Raw genomic sequence first — 16786 nt, 5'->3', positions numbered from 1 at the left:
GGTCCGTGTCAGCTCACCTGTCCTGCCGTGCAACAGGGGCACCGGGCATGCCAGGGGCCGGGGATGCCTGCATGAGAAGGTCATAGCCCCTGACCTCTAAAGGCTCCCAGGAGACTGCGAGATGCTCTTCCCGCCTGTTACTTATGGGCACAAATGCCAAGACGCCCATCATATTTTTGCATGCCTGGCAAAAATAGACCTTGCTCTCTGATCTCTAATCTGCCTCGTCTTCCTGCTGATGGCCTTCGGCTCCACCTCGAAGTGTTACTTAAAAACCACAGCCTCTGGCAGCCGCTGCTGTGGAAGGCCTCAGACACGCCATCCAAAGCCACGTGACTTCTGGAAACCAGGCTGCAGCCCACAGCGTGGCTCTGGGGCAGCGCTGTTCCCACAGCCCGCGAGGGGGTGAAGAGACCTTATTTCCCACTGTTGGGTTTTCATTCATGATTGTGTGCCTGTCAGTCAGCTGAAATTTAAACAGAGCTGTAACGTGCACAGGGTGTCACCACAGACAGACGCAAGTATCTGGGAGATAGTGTACTTGCCTGCTATCCGCTCAGCCTGGCTCTTGGCTGAATGCGGGGTGCCCAGTGCTAACAGGCGGTCTCTACCACAGGGGTACAGGATATCATGCAAAATATACCGGGGTCACACCTACTCTGTATATTTTGTTTAATGACATTAAACCAAGCTCGTAATTCTTAAAACACAGTAATTCCACAACACAAATCCTGAAAGCAGCCTCTAATTCAGGTGTTAGCTAATCCTGTGATAAATGAACGGCCAGCCCCAGCCGTACCTGTTTTAGCCAAGGGTAATCCCAAGCCTTATGCAGCTAGTGAGGGAGCGATCACATCCTTTATTAGCCCCAATCCTACTCGGCCCTCTCTGTACTGTGCTTCCTGAACTGCTTTATTAATGTTTAATATCCGTCTTCCTCTTACTTCTTATGCGAGTATGTAGGATAGCCAGGAAGCCTCTGGAGAATCAAATGCATAACCATTCTCTGAGTTTCCAACAAGGTGTGTGTTTCCGTCATAGAAGAGAGGACAGGGAGAGGCACAGGAGGGCGAAAGCAAGGCAGGGTCCCATCCTTCTGCGTTATGCCCTCCCACCAGGATGTCTGGACGTTGTTCTCAGTAAATCCCCACAACTTAAAGCAAATTCAGATAGAAGTGTGCACGTTTCAATTTATACGCTGATTGCCTGACATCGTGGGTGAGCCCGCAACCTTTCATTATTGGGATAATTTCCAGGCAGTGCTGGGGGTGATCTCTCAACTATCATTACCACTGTCAAAAACTCATATGGAAAAGACAATTATGGAGATGAAAAAAAATCTGTGGAAAAAGAAAATACAGTTTCACACAACTAACTTCCTACTGAAGACGGACTCTGGAGGAGGGTGAGTAAATTCAGGCTATGGCTTGTTTTTTTCATTTAGTTCTTCACTGTGGCAAATTCAGTTTTAAAGCTCAAAGAATTAAGTGATGACAGATGCCATGTCCTGAGATGATGACAGAGAAAGTCACCAGATCATATGATATTGTGTTAAAATGCTCCCAGAGATGTGGAATAAAGAAGTCATACTCTTAACTTTGTCACCATTTCAGATCATTTAACCAAAATAATATTTAATAATATACAAGCAATACAAAGACATCCAAAGCTAAAATCTATGCTATTCTTTAGAAATCAGATAGAACAATGCTTCCCGACATGCATTATAAGAAAAAAGGATTCCATGATCAGAAAAGTTTGGAAAATACTAGGTAGATCAGAGCCAGGTTCCTTTGCTTTAGGAATATTCAGGGCTAATAGACATTGTGAATTTCCATAGCTATAGAATATGTGTTTCTATTTTTAAAGATTATTTGATAGAGAGATAGTGCACACACGTGCATGCCTGAGTTGGGGAGGGGCAGAAAGAGAGGGAGAGAATCTCAAGCAGACTCCGTACTGAGCACAAAGCCTGACATGGGGCTCGATCTCATGACCCTGAGATCATGACCTGAGCTGAAATCAAGAGTTGGCCGTCCAACCAACTGAGCCACCTGGGGAAACTTTGTTTCCCATATTATTTAAATGTAACGCCTGCGGTAGGAATGGTACCCCTTGGAACACACCTTGGGAAACACTGGAATAGAGCCACAAAGAATCCTAGGCATCTAAACCGAATTCATCACAAACTTTCCATTTCACTGTACTGATCCTCTTATGATAATAATAATTACTTATCAATTTCATTACCTCACTCCTTCCTAATACTTCTGTTAGAGTAGACCTACTTCCCATAAACTAAAAAATATTCTTTGTACGTCATTTATAAAAGTACGGAAGAGCATAGCTAATAAAGAATACATACTAATCTGAGTACTCAGAGATAATACTGCTGAGATTTTGCAGCATTTTCCCTAGTCTTTTGTGTCTTTGCACCACACACACACAGATACACACACACACACAGCAAAACTGGGATATTATATTTCATCCAGCATTCATTTAACCGAATGCACAAAGGCACGGACTTTCTAAGTCTCAAAGGGCTACACACAGTGTGACGTACCACAGGAACGTCTCAGTTGGCTAGGGAACAGCCATGAGCATCCGCCCTGTGCCAAGAGCTCTGGACAGTCAATAAAATAAATACAAAGCATGATTACTCTTCAGGAACTTACAGTCTGTCTGGGAGTGACAAACAGACCTAGGAAAGCTTTACGGAACAATTATGTGCAAAGCAGATTTTGGCTGTAACGGAAATCCTGAACAGAGCATGGCCAGCGTGGGCTGTGATAACAGTGGAAAGAACCAGATGACGCAGAAACCTGGCCGGGCTCTTGAAAGACAGAAAGGCTCTGAGTAAAAAGGGGAGCGGAGTTCAGGGTCAGGAATATACATGGTCTGCCGAGGGGCAGTGAGCGAGGCCGTGGGATCAGAGCACCACTGCCGCCTTGCCCCACCGGGACCCCCAGTCTTGCCTTGGTCAGACATTCAGGCCAAGAGGACCAGAGAAGATTCAGATGTTAGTCCTACTTATTAGGAAGTACATACTCCAGCGTCTCTAACAAACAGCTAACATGAGTTAAGGAATAAGTATACAGTGATATGATACATTTGTCTGGCAGGCGCACTCCTTCCCCACCATTGAAAGGTGGCAAATGAGTCCCGTGTCATGCACCATTCTCGGGGTCATTTCAATGCACTGTTCAACTTACGCCCAGGTTCCAGAGAGGAGCAATGACAACGAGGGGGTGGGCAGTATCCCTTCTTAAGAGCCCCTCAAATCTTCAGGTGCAGGAAACGCTCGCTGACTTTCCTTCCCCTCCTAAATTGCAAGTCAAGCAATTCCTCTGCATTTGATTTCAGTCCTTTGGTATATATAACGGCTGAAAGAGCCAGTGCCGAGTGCCTCCAAGAAATCAGTGCTGAATTAGCCTCACTCTGTTTCCTGTTCCAGCTCCTCTCACCATTATTATATGACTAGGGATGCTATTTATGTCCCCCTCCCTCTCCCAACACCCCCTCCCGCTCACTACCCCTCTCCTGATGAGCTTGTGGCTTCCACCCGAACCTTGTCCCTCTGCTTACAAAGAACTCACCATCTTGGGGCGACTGAGTGGCTCAGTGGGCTAAGCATCTGCCTTTAGCTCAGGTCATGATGTTGGGGTCCTGGGGTGGAGCCCCGTGTCGAGCTCTCTGCTCGGCAGGGAGCCTGCTTCCCCTCCCTCCCACTGCCTGCCTGCTTGCTTGTGATCGCTTTCTGTCAAATAAATAAATAAATAAATAAATACAATCTTAAAAAAAAAAAAAAAAAAAGAATTCACCCTCTTGGGTCAAGTACACGCAGCTCCTAGAGACAGGGTCTTCTCAGGATGAGGAAACTCCAGGTCCTGATGGGTGAGCTGGAGGTCTGGTTTGGCGACCAACCCATTCTGAGACCAAGGCAAGTCCTCTGCCTCCTGAGTTGTCCACTGCTTTCCCCTGAGAAAATGATAAATTGGGGGCTTTTTGTGTTTATTCAGGTAAAGCCCATTTCTACAATGAGAAAGCAAGAAAAACTGGGGAAGCATTCACTCTTAACTCATTTCTCATGAAATGGCTCTTCCAAACTTCCAGAAGGGTAACATTTTTTTTTTTTTTAGGTCCCCTGAAAATAAGTGGACCCTGGTGACTAGCTCTCTATCAAAAAGCATCTGGAAAGTTTGTGCTTAGAAAGTGCCCAAGTCATGTCTTAGGGGTAAGAGATCCAGAGCTGGGATCAAAGGCGCATTGGCTGGCATGGTCCCAGCCTCCTGGAGGCAAAGCCATTCCCTTGTACAGAGACCAGGAGGGGGAAGCCCCCAGTGACACCTCCATTAATGAGACTTATAGAGCTATTTTTTATATAATTTTGAGGCATGCATTTCATAACCATAAAATTCACTTGTTTTAGGATTATAGTTTATGATTTTCACTAAATTTACAGAACTGTGAAATGATCACCACTATCCAGTTTTAGAGCATTTCTATCACATCTACATGAGTCCCAACGCCCACCTGCTGGCACTGCCCCCACCCCCCCCCCCACCTCCAGGCAGCCACATAGCTGCTATCTCCACCGATTCCCCTATTCTGGATATTTCCTACGTGACTTCTGCCTCTGGCTTCTTTCATTTACCGTCATGTCTCTGGGGTCCATCCAAGTTGTAGTATGTGGCCACAGTTCATTCTCTTTCATGGCTGGGGAGCATTCTACGGATATGCTTACACTGGGTTTCTCCATTTGTCCACTGATGGACACACACATCATTCCCCATGTTTGGCTGCTGTGAATACTGTTGCTATGAATGTGGACATAAAATTCTGTGTGTGACTTACAGGTTTTCATTTCTCTTGGGTGGACTAGCTATGTTTTGGGGTTGCGTATCCCACTAATATTTACTGACACCTGCTGTGAAGCACAAAGGGGCCCGGTGGCTATGTGCCCATGTCTTAGAGGGGTCGGTGCCTCTAGCTACCTCCAAATAGGACACAGTGGAGAGTTGCTCTGAGAACTAGAGCCTCCCCTCTGTTTTTCCTGAACTTCCCAGGGGAAGAGGGCCTACAGTCCCCATTTGTTGATCACGGATGCATACACCAGTTCAGGGCCAGGCCGCCCAACTAAACAGCTCTCATAAAACAAAGAGCTTAGAGGAAGACTTTTGTTCGTGGCTGTTTGCAAGAGTAATTCATCTCCTAAAAATGCACTCCTGGTTTTATATCATATCCTCTTTAAATACTTGCTCAGTGAGTTTGCATGTGACTGTTTTTTTGTTTTGTTTTGTTTTGTTTAAGTAGTGGTTTAGAGAAGAGGGAAGAAGAGGCTGTCACATGTAGAAGGTCACCACAGGCACTGGATGTCTCAAAGCAATCCCCATTTCACATATCCTGACCCACTGTGGCCACCTGAACTCGCCGGACCATCTGTTTGGACTTCTGGATTTGGGGTCAGAAAATACTCCCATTATTTGGACATGGCGGAGGCCCCATCATGCTCCTGACTAGCACTGGGCAGAGCAAAAGGACAGAATCCACAGGTAATTAGAGTTGGAGGCTGGGGCACCTGGGTGGCTCGGTTGGTTAAGCATCTGTCTTCAGCTCAGGTCATGATCCTAGGGTCCTGGGATCGAGCCCCACACTGGGCTCCCTGCTTGGGGGGAGGTCTGCTTCCCCCTTTCCATCTGCCTCTCCCCCAGCTCATGCTCTCTCTCAAATAAATAAAATCTTTTTTATTTTTTTTCTAAAGAATTTATTTATTTGACAGAGTGAGAGAGCACAAGCAGGGGGAGCGCTGATTTAGGCTCCTGGTACCAAACACCACCATCAGAAGCACAGATCACTAAAAATGGACTTCAAGTTTCCAGACGACAGACCCCGTTTTTAAACTTGGAAGAGCCTGACTGGGTGTGGGACTCTGGGCCAGGGCACCGCGCTCAGGAACCGAGGTTGTGACGAACTGGCCATTGGTGTCCTCCCTACCAAATTGATCCACTGCAGCCCTACGCCACCCCCAGCCCCGCCCCAGGGTGACTGCCTTTGGAGATGGAGCCTCTAAGAAGGTAAGGTCCAGGGAAGTTGTACACGTGGGTGGGACGCTGATCTGACAAGGTGTGGCCTTTTCCGGAGAGCTGGCGGAGCACTCCTGTTCACGCTCTCCCTGGGGGCACGTGGAAGGAAGGCCCCGTGGGGACAGAGCGAGGGGGTGGCCATCCCCCAGCCAGGAACCACGGCGGCTAACACCCTGATCTTGGACTCCAGCCTCCAGAACCGAGAAAATCAGTGTCTGCCGTAGAAGTCACCCAGCATGTGGTACTCAACTCACGGCAGCCGCAGCCCACAAGCCTGGGGAGGTCCCTGCCGTGCCACGGTGCTTGTGGGCCTGTGATGCACAGACCATGAACGCCACTGTGCAGGACGTGGGGACAGGCTGGGATGACAGAGTAGGTACCTAGAAAACCTTTGAGAAAGAACCGCCCTGCTAGAATTTCGGTATTAGATACCATAGATACCGTCTCCCATGTGCCTGCCTCTTGCGGGTCGCTTACGCCTTCATTGGAGAGCGAGTCCCGGAGGTAGTGTGCAGAGGATGGGACACATGGCAGCTGCGACGTTGTTTTTAAAAACCCGAATGCCTTCCCGGGTGTGGATGCAGAATTGGGAGGTGAACGGAGGCTGCTTTTCGGCAGGGTGGAGGGTGGGAGGCTTCTCCCCGATCCCCCCGAAGCCCTACCCTGTGGCACTTCGCAAGCTGGACTGAACCGCGCCTACGTCAGGCGGGCCGCCCCTGCCATCTCCTCCATGTCAGTAAAGACATCTCAGCGTACGCACGGGCATTTGCACCGCACTCCCCGTGTCCTTGGAGGTCCCCACACGACTCCCTAGTGTCCAAACAACGCCACCTCGTGCAGCGGGTTTAGGACCGTCCTGGCACGGACACAGCTTCCAGCAAACAGGACATGTGGGAAAATGTCTGGCAGGTAAGCTTTAAATAAAGCCGTGTGTGTTCCCCGGGGAAGGAAAGGTCGATGACTGTCTTGGGAGGGGAGCGAGGGCTGGGTCTGAGCCAGCTCGCTGGCATCCCGCTTGAATCCACGTGTCCGGCCCGGTGTGGTCCTTGCGGCCCCCGGGAACCTCACCATCTGCGTGCCTGTCCACACGACAGGTATCATCACATGCAGACCGGTGATATCTGGGAGGCTACCAATGACCCGCACACGGACACAGGCGAGCACGCACATGGCCCCCGCTGCTGAGGTTTACCCTTGGACTGGAGCTGAGGCTGGGGCGCTCACAGGGAGAGCCACCATTCCCAGAGGGCAGACTGTAGGCAGGGGATGGCCCCTCCGGGCAGAATGCGGCTCTGCAGGTAGGAAGGAGCGACCCCTGGGGCCTTCTCCCGGGACAACAGGGCCGTATTTTAACTGGCAGCATGGGAGCTTGCTTACTCAATTTATCTTAAAGAAGCACAGTTTTCTGAACGGAGCTCCAGCTTCCCAGCACTGGCAGGGAAGGACCCTGCCCTCTCCTTTCCTACACAGGCAGGCTGAACACGCTCTGACGTGGGGTGCACTTTGTGAAACTCCTCTTTCTAGGCTTTATCTCCCACCTTCTGCACCAACTGGGGCTGACATGACTCCGCTAATCCTGAGCCATGAGGCTTTTCTAGGAAAACACCCAGCCTGACCCGAGCAAAGCTTGGAAGTTCGCGGCTTGTCTCAAACCTCTTGTTTGCACCACCCTATCACCGCGGCGCCCGCGGTTTCCTCCCGCTCAAGATCATGGGGCAAGTTGTACCCATGCAGCTGGCTTTCCTCCCCATGCTCAAATACCAAAGTCACCCCTGAAACTAGGTGCACCTGCACGAACACGCCTGCCGCGCCCGCAGATGCACACACACGAGGACACGCACGCACAGCCCCAATCTCTTACTTGTTCCGGGTGTCACTCTCTTGGAGCTCTGCACTCTGAGGACAGCCAGTGAAGGGTTTTAATCAGATAAACCCATCTCTGCTAATGAGTAAGCTACTTAGCAGACGGACAATGTTTCCTGAGAAAGAGCCCATAGAAGATCTATTCAAATCCCCTGTCTTTGCAGAGAGGAGAAAGCCGGGCTGGCAGAGGTGAGGCGACACGTGTGGTGTAAGCGGGGGTGGGGGGTAGGAAGGGAGAGGTCAGGGTCCTGATTCTCACCCAGCATTCTTCCCCGCACATCTTCTCCCGAGTCACATGATGCCTTAACCACTGGAAACGTATCACTTGCCAAAAAGGCTTTTAAGAATTACATCTCTTCTTGGCTCTTCCAACGCAGCCGTCCTGAACCTGCTCCGACTTCTGTAGGCCTTTAATTCCCACCCATGATTTTAGGCAGTTGATCCCTCTTCCTACGTCACAAAGGAGACGAACACTGCCAGCTCAGGACCCTGGCTTCCCTCCCCGACGTCTCCACATTTCTCCGTGTCCTCGCCCGTCATCCCTCCTCTTTCCCCTTCTCAAAGCCGACAGTTCTCCCTCCCCACTGCCCCAAGCCCCCTGCCATCCCCCACCCCAGCCTGCTGCTGCATCAACCTCTTTTCTCTTAGGGCAACCTCACACCTGTGCTGGAATCTTCTTCCTCGGGTTAACAGCAACGACCAGCTTTCTCAAAACCCTCCCCCTGTGCCTCCGAAGGTAGAGAACCCCTCTCGCTGCCAAACACACTCACCAGCGATCCCGTAACCGCTGCTCCCCTCCGGCGCCCACCACGCGCCCCTTGCCATCTGGCTTCCAGACCAGTACCCGCTTCAAACTGTTTCTGCAAAACCGTCGTCCTCGGCTCATGTGATGCCACATCACGCTCCCTTCCCACAGCTTCTACGAGGCCATAGGTTGTGGGTCCTCTGTGCAGCCCATCAGACTTCTTTCCTGCCCTCCCTGTGGCTCTCAGGAACCCATGCCTGCCCACTGCTCTCACCGCAACATTCACTCGGCCTTCAGCACCTCTCCCTCTCCCTCCTGGCCGGCTCTGCACTGAAGCCACCACCGGAGCTGGCAGCTCTGCCCAGCTCAATCTGACGTCCGGTCTCTGCCTCAGGGATGCGCTTCCCTCCTACCCTTGCTGTTCCTTCTGCTGTTAATGGCCCCTCTGTTCCCTGAGCTGCTCAGGCTTAAACTTCAGAGCTGTCTTCGATGGCTCCCTTTCTAGCCCTCCGGCTGAAACTGCATCTGTGAGACGCTTTGGTATTTTTGATTCTATCCAAAATATCCTTTATTAAAAAAATATTTATTGTGACTGTTGAAATAGACTTCGTGACCCATTTTGAACACGCAGCTATAGAAGACTGTCTGATGTTCTCAGGCTTTGACAGTGCCCTTCCCCTTCCTCGGGAGCCAGCACTCAGGAGGCCCCCAAACTCTGGCCCTTTCGCTCCCCGCCAACTTCTGCAGCTAACACGAGCTCTGGCCCCAGCAGATGGCTCGCAGGTGCCAGCCCCTCCCGGCTCTGCACCTCTGTCTGTGGCCGCCTCTGCTAGGAACGAAGCGTTCACACCTCCCGCCCATGACAACGGAGGGCACAGAACAGCCTCTTCCACGCCGCCCTGCTCATGCCGAAGTCCAAGTCCGAAGAACGGATGGTCATCACCGGGATTTGGGTGAGGAGGAGGATTCTGAGGCCACATCCAGGCTCAGCAGGAAAGACTGTCATTAGATGAGAGCATTTCGGCAAAGCAGTGGGGAATGGAGACAAGAGAGCCGCGTAGTGGCCCTCTGTAACCCAGCCAGAAGTGAGCTCGCCCTTTGCTGAAACACGCCATTTATTTTACAATCCTTTCATGGAATTAAAAAAAAAAAAATGAGATTCCAAAGTGTAATTGTTATTTATATGCTTTTGTGACATTTCTCATTTGTTTGGAAGTTCTGTTGAGTCAAGGACTTAGAATTGACCCCCTGGCGTCCTCAGTGATATCTGGTTCATCCTTACTGATATCCGATTAGGGAACACATTTGTTCAATACACTATATACAATGACTTTTGCAACTGAGGTTTCAGGTCTTGGACAATTCAACCTGGGAAACATTTTTGGGTACAGGAACACTTTGGCAGTATATTTTCAAGACTCCTCTCACATTGGACCGGTAGGGCTGGGTCTCCGCTGACATGATCACAGAGCACCCCAGGATGACAGCTGTACCCCATGAACAGAAACAAAGCAGCCACACCCAGAGTGGGGGTGGCTGAGACAGGCCAACTGCCCCAGGAGCAGGAGAATATCAATCACAGGGAGCCCCAGGGGGGTCCAGACCTCTACCTCCCCATGTAGTGGGAGCTCCCATGAGCAAACCTTTGCTGAGCTCTTACAAGTGCATGAGCAGATGCCATTCTCACTGCTTCTCCAATGAAATGCATTTGTACCGGGTGTTGCCACCTTTCGGAGGCAGGTGGATATGGACATGGGGCTCGGCACCCTCGCTTTCCAACGGCATGACCTCGCGGGAATGATTTCTTTGTGTGTAAACTGGGGTGACAATGGCTATCCTTCCTTTTGGCGAAATAGCGGTAAGGCAGCGATCTCCCCAGACCACTGCCTGCACTGTAGTAGGTTCCAAAAAAAAAAAAAAAAAAAATCCCAGATTGGGGCGCCTGGGTAGCTCAGAGGGTTAAGCCTCTGCCTTCGGCTCAGGTCATGATCTCAGGGTCCTGGGATCGAGTCCTGCATCCGGCTCTCTGCTCAGTGGGGAGCCTGCTTCCTCCTTTCTCTCTGCCTGCCTCTCTGCCTACTTGTGATCTCTGCCTGTCAAATAAATAAATAAAATCTTAAAAAAACAAACAAACCCAGATACTCTCATTAGTAAGAGGGACTGTACTGTCGCACTCATTTCCATACGAGAGAACAGATTCCCACTGAGCTTCTGCCATTTGCCGAAGTTACTTGGCTCAGCAGGAGCTGAGCGGTGGGCGCTAACCCCTTCTGTCGCCTTTCAAAGTCCTCCCTCTTCCCACCTGACCACACGTTGCGGGCTTCTCGGCAGCGAGAGCTGTTACGCTCAACTACTAATCCCTGCTGAACGGAACTGTACTGACTGTGAATTAGCTGGTTGTGAACACAGATGATCCCAGCAAATACTCCTCGACTAGAAATGTGTTACTGATCGATAGTCAGCGTCTCAGTCCGATGGGAAAGAGAGGAAGAGGATATGAGAACGAGATATGCCATCAGACGGGACAGATGCCATCAACCTGGCTGGAAACCACTTTCCAAGCCTTGAGCCCTAACTGGGGCTCAGCTGCTCTCTCCTTCTCAGGCTTCCTGGCTAAGCCTGTGCACACACCATTCCTTCTGCCTGAAACAGCCTTCCCTCCCTTCTGTGCTTGACAAGTTTTCTCACTTCGGTTACAACACCTCTACCTCAGAAAGCTTCTTCCTCAGGGAGGCCTCCTCCTCCTCAGGAAAGTCTTCTCCTCGAGAATGCCTCCTCCTCAGACAGGCCTCCTCAGACAGGCCTCCTCCTCCTCAGGAAAGTCTTCTCCTCGAGAATGCCTCCTCCTCAGACAAACCTCCTCCTCAGACAGGCGTCCTCCTCGGACAGGTCACCTCCTCTTCAGACAGGCCTCCTCCTGCTCAGGAAGGTCTTTTCCTCAAGAAGCCCTCCTCCTCAGGAAAGTCTTCTTCTCCTCCTCAGACAAACCTCCTCCTCGGACAGGCCTCCTCCACAGATGGGCCTCCTCCTCGGACAGGTCACCTCCTCAGACAGGCCTCCTCCTGCTCAGGAAGGTCTCCCTCAAGAAGGCCTCCTTCTCAGGAGGGTCTCCTCACATTACTTAACGATCAGTGTCCCTGTGATGCTCTATTCTTAGCTTTGAACCAGAACTTACTATCTTATACTAGAAAATATATTTGTCTGCATGTCTCTTTTCCTCCAGACTAAAACTTTAAGGGAATGAAGCTAACGCTGTTTGTTTTTGCATTTCTAGGGTCTCACTAAATGACCAAGGGACATGGAGTAGGATGGAGTAGGGCTGGATGAGGTATTTGCCGAGTAAATGAAGTCATCTTGTCCATTTTTCCGTGTTGAAGTTCAACCAAGCATTGTATTTTCTATTTTGGTTTTATATGTACCGCATGCCTCCCCATAGAAGACACACTCCAAACCCTAATAAATATTTCTTGCTGGCCGGGTTCCAGCACTGTAGCCTGCCTGCCATGCCCACAGAAAGAGCCACAGTATGAGGACCACCTTGCCCTGTGCATCTAAGAAAAAACAAAATGATTCAGCACTTCCACAGCAAGCACCCGAGATGCAAATGTTTCAAAAAATAGACCAAAAGCCAAACTGAACAAAACACCAAGAAAAAAAAAAAACAAACCCAAAAACACCAGGCAGAGAAAAAAGTGCTACACGTATGCCCAGGCATGCCCTGAAGACTTCTGCTGACATAACAGGGATCCCACGCAAAAGGGGAACTGGGGGCTTTCTAGTATCACCAGAGCCGTGCAGATGCTTCTAGATACCGTCCCTACACACGTACTCCTTGAGAACAGCAAGAAGGTTTGCCAAAGGTGCAAGACAATCTGTGACAGGACGACTGCCAGACATTTATTAAGTACCTACTGTGTGCCAGACAGATGCTAAGTATTACCACCGACCTCACTGCGTTCCCAGAACTCAGCTGAAGTAGGTTGTTACTTCTGTTTCACCGGGGCTTAAACGAGGCCCAGCATTTATGGTTTATACAAATCCAGCGGCACATGGGAAAAGCACAGTCTTGAACCCTGCTCTCTCTGATTCTCAGGCACACTGTCTGCTACCCATACCCAGGTACGTGCAAACATTGGTTAACAAGGCTTGCTAGGGTTGTCAGTGTGGACAGGAAGCTCGAAGCTCGCCTGAGAGTAGCCCTAAGGGAACTGGGGAAGGGGGCCCCATTTTTATTCCTTGAGGCGAACCTGTCTCTGCCGTGTCACTCACTGCCTCCTGTGGCACCTCTGGGTCACGGCATTGAGCCTGGGTGACCTCACCATCCGTGTCCAGCTTAACCCCAAGTGCAGCTCAGACCTGTTCTGCATGATGGGTTGGGGATTACCAGTGGTGACACTGCTGTTGGGGAACAGCACTGACCTGCCTTACTTAAAAGGTGGGCATGGGGTGAGTTCCCACAAGGACCCCAGGAGTGATAGTCACTTCCATGTTCCCTAAGGGAAATATATATCCTTCCCCTCCCCAACTGGCATGTACATCTGGGCGGTGTCTCCAAGAAGGCCTGGAAGCTTTCCTAAGGGGAAACCCCCTTAGGAAAGTCGGCACCTGCACTCAGTGGAGGTGTAGATGACAGATACCAAGTCTCTCCCAAGATGGGGATGGGGGAGGGGAGGAGACAGCTACACGAAGTGGGGAATAATCAACCTCCTATAGACAGAAAATGTTGAAAAAGGTAAGTAGTTGCAGGTTAGTGCAGAACAATGTTCTGAAAAACATGGGCTGGGGATGGGAGGGCCCAGGATACCATTTCTGTTTGACCAACTATTAGCTGGCTGTAGGTCTTGGATGAGTCAGTCAGACCTTTCTGGGTCCCACAGTCCTCATCTGTAGGATAGGAGTAACGGTACCGGGTTGGTTCCTGGGAGACCTCCGTGGGTGGGCTATGTGTGGGTTACACCAGTGCCCTACTAGCTTCTGTCTTGTTCTTACTGGTTCCGTCTCACTGTAACAAACAAGAACTCGTGAGGGGATACAGGTCCTTGGAAGCCATCACACAGAGGTCCGGGCTCCAGGTTGTAGTCCCAGGGCATGGCAGAAGCTGGGCTTTCCCTTATGCACAGGCTGCACGGGGCTCTGTTCGTTGCGGGTAAGTGAGGGCCTGGACCAGAGGGGGTCTGCCTTCCTCTCCCCACTGGCTGGTGGCCCCTTGCCAGCCCTCACTTGGCTAAACTGGCCAGCTCTGTGGAAACTGGTTATTCTGCCTCCTGTTAGGCGCACTTAAGGACTGAGACCGGTCTCTCTCTCTCCATCCCCCACAGCCCCCTACCCACCGCCCTTCAGAGGAGAAGGTCCCAGACCAGCAGATGACAGCTGTGTCTGAGTATGTTTCTGTGTCTCTCCCCTGAGTGGGGAAAGGACCCGTTTACAGGCTGCTGGTGGCTTCTCTCTCACCTGCTCCCCTGCCCATTCTCAGGAGCTGGGCGGTCACACGGGTGGGCTGGTAGGCTTCAGGGGCAGGAGAGACGACTGGGCCTGCGGCATCTCCTGCCTCCACCCACTCAGCAATACCCTGTTCTGCCTCCGGGTGGGGGTGGGAGTGAAGAGGGATGCTCCAGACCCGGGGGGACTCAAGTGGGGTGTGTGTGCCGGTGTGTGTGTGGCACGGGGCGAAGGCGAGCACTGGTTAGTGTCTGCAGACCACCCCCCCCCGCCCCCGCCCCGTCCCCAGCTGGCAGGTGCCTCGGGACAGGACCGGCAGGAACTCAGGCCACGGCGGCCCCTGTTGCTGCCAGACGCGCTAGGGGCCACGCAAGGAGCCAGCGCTGTGTTCTGGCAGCGCGGGGGACAGCCCCGCAGACCCCGCAGCGGCTCAGCCCGGCCCAGGAGCTAGCGAGCTGCCACCCCCCGCAGGCAGCAGGCATCGGGGCGCTGCACTGCGGGCGACGCTTGCTGGGGAGCGCGGTGGCACCCAGGGCCACCAGGCAGCCCTGGCAGGGTGGCGGCCCCCCGCCGGGGCGCAGCGACCTCGCGCCAGCCCCCGCCGCCCCAGGCCGTTACCTTCCACTTTGGTGAGGGTAAGGACCGGACTGTTGCAGGCGCTGAGCGGGGCCACCCGGGCCGAGTGCTTCTTCATGATGAGCCGTCCGCCTGCAGGAGCGCCTCCGCCGATCGCCTACATCCTGCGGCCGGCCGGGGCGCGCCTCTCGGGTCCGGTCCCGGTGGCCTCCGGCGCGGAGGAGCGCGAGCGGCTGGCCGCTCAGGCCCTGCCCCCGGGGCTGCCGGCCGGGCTCCTGTCGCCGCGCGGCTCACTGCGGCGGCCGCCCCTCCGAGCACATCTTCCCCGGCCGCGCAGCCACTGCACACACGCGCCCACAGCCTCTTGCCTGGAGGTTGCTGCAAACTCCAACGTCACGTACAAGTGCACTCCCCACGCCCACCCCACGGGCTCACCTGCTCCGCCCCCCCCGCCCTGGGACGCCCAGCCCTGCAGCCCGGGCCCTCCCTCCCGGCCCTGTCCCGGCTAGGGACTGGGGTCAGGGAGGCAGGGCTGGCCAGAGGCTCCCCGGTCAGCCCTCTGCCGCCACCAGCTCCTGGGAGGGGGGACCCGAGAACTTAGCCTCAGTGTTTCACGAGTTTAAAAAGCCAGGCTTCTGACTTTGAACTGAGAGCTGACCCTTCCCTGAACCAAGTCCTGAACCGGGGTTTAAAGGAAGAAGTCCCATGGCTTTGAAAGAGTCTAGGAGCCCCATTATTTTGTCTGGCTTCAGTGGACTACAACTTTATTTTTTATTTTTTATTTTATTTTATTTTATTTTTGCGGTGGAAGAAGATGCAGAATCCACAGACCAGTGTGGCAAGAAGAAAACCAAGGCTTGAGATTTCTGTTCTTGTCCCCACTGCCCGGGTGGAGGGATGCCCAACTCCCTGGGAGGGGGAGAAAATTTCATTTTTGCCCAGCTCCCAGGTTCCTGCCTCAGTGGCCCGGTATGGCACTAGCCTCTGCAGGCAATGGTCTCACTGCTCCCACTCAGCCCCAGCTGTAAGGTCCTGGCCAAGGATGCCTTGACATCACTGTTGCATCGTTGGCTGGCTGGTCTTTAAGTGACCACGATTTACCCAACGATAATGCATCATTAGCAAACGAGCCCTACCATCACCCTGTGGGTAGGATGCACGAGGTTTGGGCAGCCCCACAAGTCCACAAAGCTTTACGGGCATCTCACTCACCCATGCCCAGGCAACAGTTTGGGTCCCAGCCTCCTCAGCAAACTGAAGATTTGGTGGTCCTTCAAGGTGGGTTTTGTCTTTATTGTGAAGTCCTTACCCAGAGTTTGATAAGCTCCTGCTCTACCTAGTTTCCTGTCTCAAAGCTGGTGTTGTACTGTATGATGTAACTCTCGTAACCCCTGAAGGGAGACTCGGTGGAGTGGCAGAGGCAGGGAACGACCTCAGAGCAATGGGTTCTGGTGACATCCACCTGTATACCCCCAGGTCTCTGGCGGAAGTGGCTCCTACAAGTTGTCCTGTTATTACTAGCCCTCTTGAAGAGCCATGATAGATAGGATGGTCCCTGAGTCTCTGGCTTCTCAAGCCAAGGAAAGGATTTTAGGGTCTCTGCAGAGCCCTCTAGTGGTAGCCTCTGCACTACAAGCCTCTAAAAGGAACTTGTCCCAAGACCCCTAGAGATGACACTCTGAAGTCAATTTTGTGAAATAGATTTGTAACAATTCAGCACAAAGAAGTCTAAGGCAAAAGAATTTCATCTTATTTAAAGAGGATCTTTTTTTTGAAAATATTTTATTTATTTATTGGACAGACAGAGATCACAAGTAGGCAGAGAGGCGGGCAGAGGTGTGTGTGGGGGGAGCAGGCTCCCCGCTGAGCAGAGAGCCTGATGCAGGGCTCGATCCCAGGACCCTGGCTTGATCCCAAGACCCTGAGATCACGACCCGAGCCGAGAGCAAAGGCTTTAACCCATTGAGCCACCCAGGCGCCCCTAAAGAGGATCTTTTTAATAAACAATATTATGTGTTGTTTCACCAAGTTCATCAACGTTTATTATAAACACAGTAACTAAAACAGATACAACAGA

General features: G+C 52.1%; 1 protein-coding gene across 2 annotated transcripts in view; it reads right to left on the bottom strand.

Annotated features, from left to right (window-relative positions):
- SLC35F3 (solute carrier family 35 member F3) overlaps nt 1-16786 on the bottom strand; it is a 375560-nt gene that overhangs the window by 93913 nt on the left and 264861 nt on the right. The window contains exon 1 of one of the 2 annotated variants that reach the window (XM_032313323.1): nt 14752-15203. The exons of the other annotated variant lie outside the window; for it this stretch is intronic. Coding sequence (XP_032169214.1) covers nt 14752-14827 — 76 coding nt within the window. The 5' untranslated portion in view covers nt 14828-15203. Of the gene's footprint in view, nt 1-14751; nt 15204-16786 lie in introns of those variants that run through there. 2 annotated transcript variants of the gene reach the window in all.

This window comes from Mustela erminea, chromosome 14 (assembly GCF_009829155.1).
Source record: "Mustela erminea isolate mMusErm1 chromosome 14, mMusErm1.Pri, whole genome shotgun sequence".
Lineage (NCBI taxonomy): Eukaryota > Metazoa > Chordata > Mammalia > Carnivora > Mustelidae > Mustela > Mustela erminea.
This window is presented reverse-complemented; position numbering and strand designations above follow the sequence as displayed.